At 41.2% G+C, this 4,976-nt stretch overlaps 1 protein-coding gene across 1 annotated transcript; it reads right to left on the reverse strand.

The window, feature by feature from the left end:
• Nucleotides 1-412: 412 nt before the first annotated feature.
• On the reverse strand, nt 413-4,595 carry pcdh20 (protocadherin 20). Its single transcript, NM_001351717.1, is given in 2 exon segments — nt 413-3,330; nt 4,429-4,595. Coding segments are annotated over 2 exon segments (2,646 nt in total). The 5' UTR covers nt 4,480-4,595; the 3' UTR covers nt 413-735.
• Between the last annotated feature and the right edge of the window lie 381 nt (nt 4,596-4,976).

Genomic DNA, 4,976 nt, shown 5'->3' on the forward strand with positions numbered 1-4,976 from the left:
TTTTCAGCTTAGTTACTTTATTAATCAAGGGACGCCACAGCGGAATGAACCGACAACTTATCCAGCATATGTTTTATGCAGCAGATGCCCTTCCAGCTGCAACCCAGTACTGGGAAACATTCACACACACTCACTCACACACATACACTACGGGCCATTTTAGCTTACCCAATTCACCTATACCACATGTTTTTGGACTGTGGGGGAAACCCACACCAACACAGGGAGAACATGCAAACTCCACACAGAAATGCCCAACTAGGACCCAAACCAGCAACCTTCTTGCTGTTAGGCCACAGTGTTAATCACAGAGCCCCCGTGGCACCCTTATATCAAAATAATTCATCCATTTTCTTGTCGGCTTAGTCCCTTTATTAATCTGGGGTCGCCACAGCGGAATGAACCGCCAACCTATCCAGCAAGTTTTTTACGCAGCGGATGCCCTTCCAGCTGCAACCCATCTCTGGGAAAATATCAAAATAATATCTGAAATAAATGTGCTTTGCTTATCTCACCGACAGATTATTTAGTATGTTTTAGGGAAAAACTTGCTTATAATCGACCATTTTTTAAAACCTGTCTATAGAATGCACATTGATTTAAGAATAAATCAATTTATAAATAAATCAGTTTAGATATTTGGACTAGAAACAAGACGAAAACTCATTGTCAAGCATTTTTGCAGTGAATAGTTTGGGCAGTACAAGCAGATTTTGCCTGCTGAGCAGTTTACTGTCAAATGTTTGAAATCTCCAGTAGGTTTTTCTCCACCATCTCATGGTTGAGCTTGAGAGTCTCCGTGCCTTGCCTCTTCTTTTTCGTCTTTCTTTTCTTGCAGCAAATGTACGTCACCAACGACACGACAGTCAAAAACAGTCCCATGCAAGTCGCCGTCAATGCAAGCAGTATGACTTTATACTCGTTGCACATATTTGGCACTCGTTCTCCCTCTCTCCCTTCCTTAACCGGAGGAGCTTCACCGTGATCCAGATCCACAACTCTCGGCAACAAACTCTGAATGAGCGTCTCATTGCTGACCGTTTCATTCACAAACAGGTTAACCAGCACGGTGGAGTAGAGCTCAGGTTGACCGTGATCTCGAACTTTAACCCATAAACTATAAAGCCCCCGATTGTTCAAGGCTTTCCTCAGGGTGATGTTTCCAGTGTACGGATCGATGTCAAACGACCCTGGTTCTCCGTCAGTTCTCTTAATAATGCTGTAAGCAATAACAGCATTCATTCCCGTGTCCCGATCCACAGCGTACACTTCAGTTATAGATGTTCCCGGAACTGTGCTAGGAAGCACCAGCATGAAGGACTGGTTGGATTGCGGAAAGAGAACTGTTGGAGGATTATCATTGACGTCTAGAAGGAGAACGGTCACCATTGTGACACAAGAAAGCGCAGGCTCTCCTCCATCAATAGCTTCGATCCATACGTAATACGTCCCCTGTTGCTCTCGATCCAATGGTGTTTTGGCTCTTAGAGCTCCTCGTCCGGTGTCAATAACAAAGATGTCACTTCCGTTGAGGATTGATAGAGCGACCCAGCCGTTTTCTCCGGCGTCAGCATCTGTGACTGTAAGCACGCCGATTTCGCCAAATCCTGGAAAGTTCTCTGGTACAAAGAAAGTGAAGTCTTTGTTGATGAATCGCGGGCTGTTGTCATTGCGATCTTGGACGGTGATGATCACCGTCGCGATTGACTCCTTTTTTGGCGTTCCCCTGTCTAAAGCTCGAACCATGAAGCGGTAGGTCTCCTTTTCCTCTCGGTCGAGAGATGTTGACACTGTTAGCACTCCGGTGTAGCTATCGATGTTAAAAATGGTGGGAGCGTCAGCTCCAAGTTGATAATACACCTGCCCTCTGCTTTCACTATCCGCATCGCTCGCCTGAAGCTGAGCCAGGAACGTATTCGGTGGGTTATTTTCCTCAACGGCGATTTCAACGAAGGACTGCTTGAAAACCGGAGCGTTGTCGTTGACATCCAACACATGGACTTTCACCACAGTGTTAACTGCTAATCCGTGGGAATTACGCACCACAATGACTATTTCATAATCCTGTTGCAGCTCATAATCCAGGACATCAGTGGTTTCCAGCAAGTACTCGTTTTTTAAACCCTGATAAGGCACAATCCTAAAAGGACCTGCACTTTCCAGAAAACACTCCACCTTCTGTTGGGCCTCGGTGTTTTTGATGGTAAAAAAAGCAATGGGGGAAAACGGAGGCTCTGATTCGCTTAAGCTCACGACGCCATCTTTCTCAAACGCAATGTAACGCGGTACAACCGTCGGAGGACCAGAGAGTTGTTTGATGACATGCACGCTAACCATAGCAACGTCAGGAATACACCCCGCCCCATTGGCTAGTATGTTTATCTTGTATAGCTTCGCACTGTTGTTGTTGATTCTTCCTGCTAGTTTCAGAACTCCAGTCGTTGTATCCAAGTGAAATAAGCTTTTGCTTTCCTGGCTGACCCGTTCACTGAACGTATACGTAATCAAGGCGTTCGCTCCCTCATCTGGATCATAAGCTTGTAGACGAGCCAGTTGCATGCCTTTAGTGGCATTTCCATACAGAGTCACTTTCACTTGAGACTCTCTAAACTTGGGGCAGTTGTCATTAACGTCGCTGATGATAATCCTCAAAGTTGCATTGCCAAAACGAGGCGGAGACCCTCCATCCTCTGCTATAATTTCAGTCACATACTCAGCCCGCGCCTCTCTATCAAGAGACTCGGTTAGGATGAGAAACGGCGTCAATTCTCCTCCTTCGTTCTCCTCTACGTCCAGCGTGAAAACTCCATAGTCATTATTAAGCCAGTAGGTCTGAACGCTGTGAATCCCGATGTCTGGATCCACTGCGGACTGCTCCACCGCAAACCGTGCATTAACAGGTGCGTTTTCTGGCACAGACAGCCGGATTTCATCCATGGGGAAATGCGGACTGTTGTCGTTGATGTCCTCTATGATGATTTTAATCTTAACCAGCTGAAAGTACTGCTGGGGAAGGATTAGCACGTCCAGGAAGATTGCACAGCCCTGTCCCTCGTGGGATTCAGCACATAGAGACTCTCTGTCAATCTCTATCGCAGATGTGAACAGCTCCCCGGTGGTGCTATTCAGATTCATGTAGTGCTCGCTGGTAGTCATTTGCTCCAGGCTGAATGAGCGAGAAGGATTGACGGAAAGATCCAGGGTTAAGTCCGCACTGATAGCCCCTATAAGTGTTCCTTTTGGTAATCCTTCCTTTATCTTATAGATGAGGTGACTGAAATTTGAAGAGCAGGAGAAGGGAATGCTGTACAAGAGGAGAATGAACAAACCCTGAAACAAATAACAGAGAAAAACTGTTTAATAGGAAGCCCCAAAACTGCTGGTAAGCCTACAAAAATAGTCATATTTGCATACAGTATTAATTATGCATCAAGCACATCAATAGCAGTTGGAATTGACGTGCATGAGCTGGAATCCATATTTGCATGACTAAATATTTACCCAGAGAGTCTTTAAAATGGTGTAAAATTGTTCTGGAATTTTGTATTTCATGCATTTTTATTTTTTATTTAGCTAATAGGTTATTATTAGGCAAGGCAAGTTATAAGTTATTAGTATTTTTTATTAATATTTAAGCTAAAATCTTGATTAAAAATGTCAAACAAATCTAGAATATTTTCAGTTTCATGTATTTGTAAATGTGTGCTGCCACAGTTTTCTTTTTAGCTTAAATCTTGATTATAAGTGTAAAATTGTTCTTATATATATTAAATTCATGTATTTTTAAAAGAAATTTATGATACCATAGTCTTAGCAAATTTTTTTTTTATCTGAAATCTTAATTATGAGAATATGATATTTTAGTTTTATGTATTGTATTGTGTCGGGGGGGAACACAATTTTAGCTATAGTAACAAATATATTTTAGCTAAACCCTTGAATATAAATGTGCATATGTAAATATTGCAGTAAACCTAATAATATAACACATTTATACATGTATTTACATATAACATACTTAAATAAAAGCTTGTTAATGATAAAAAAAACATAATATAAATACCTAATATTAATGTAAAATATAATTATAATTATACACACAAAAATGCCTGGTTATTTTTACCCAAACTGGGTAAAATATGGACTAAATTTGATTAAATGATTCCATAAATTAACCAGGAGTTGGTAGTGCCTATTAAACTGGACAGAATTGGGTTGAAATAACCCAGCAGTTTTAAAATCCTAAATGTATATAGAATTATTTTAAGGTTAAATTTGGTTTATATATATTATAAATGTTAGAATATATACTTTAAAGGCGCTATTATTCTCCTAATAGTGTTTTTATTCTAGCATATACAATGTATGTTGGGTCAGGAGAATCTGACATGAGAGATCCAGTTTTGTCATTAAGTGAGAGAAACTTACCCATAACTCTCCTGTGCTGTGAAGGCATATTCGTCGTTTAGTGTTCCACATGTTTCCCGTTCAGTGTTGGCGTCACAGGGAACGGGAGGCGGCTGAGTTTACAGTTTTATCCGCATTCTGAGCTCCGTTGAGCGGCTGCTTTTTCGCTCGCGTCTTCATGCGCGACTGAGGAGCTCCACTCATTCATCTGAGCGACACGCAAAAGACACGCCCTCTTGTATGTTAATGAGCTTAGGCGCGGCCAATCAGCGTTGACGCATAGTGGGAGGGAGGGGCTCTCTAGTCTAATTATTTAGTTTTGTTTTAATGGTTTTGTGCTGAAGGGTTTATTGTTTGCGGTTGAGAACACAATAGCTTGATTGTAGTGTAGTTGTTTTGATAGGGCTGATAATGTAGATGTAATCTGCTCATTAATTCGACTAAATTACTAAACATATTTAATAACTGTTAAAAGCTATTAGTTAGTCAAAGTTATTAGTAAGTTTACAGGTAAATATTAACCTTTAATTTTCTGATTTTGATTGTAATGCAATTATGTGCACCCTTCG

The sequence above is a fragment of the Danio rerio genome, chromosome 11, assembly GCF_049306965.1.
Source record: "Danio rerio strain Tuebingen ecotype United States chromosome 11, GRCz12tu, whole genome shotgun sequence".
NCBI classification, from domain to species: domain Eukaryota; kingdom Metazoa; phylum Chordata; class Actinopteri; order Cypriniformes; family Danionidae; genus Danio; species Danio rerio.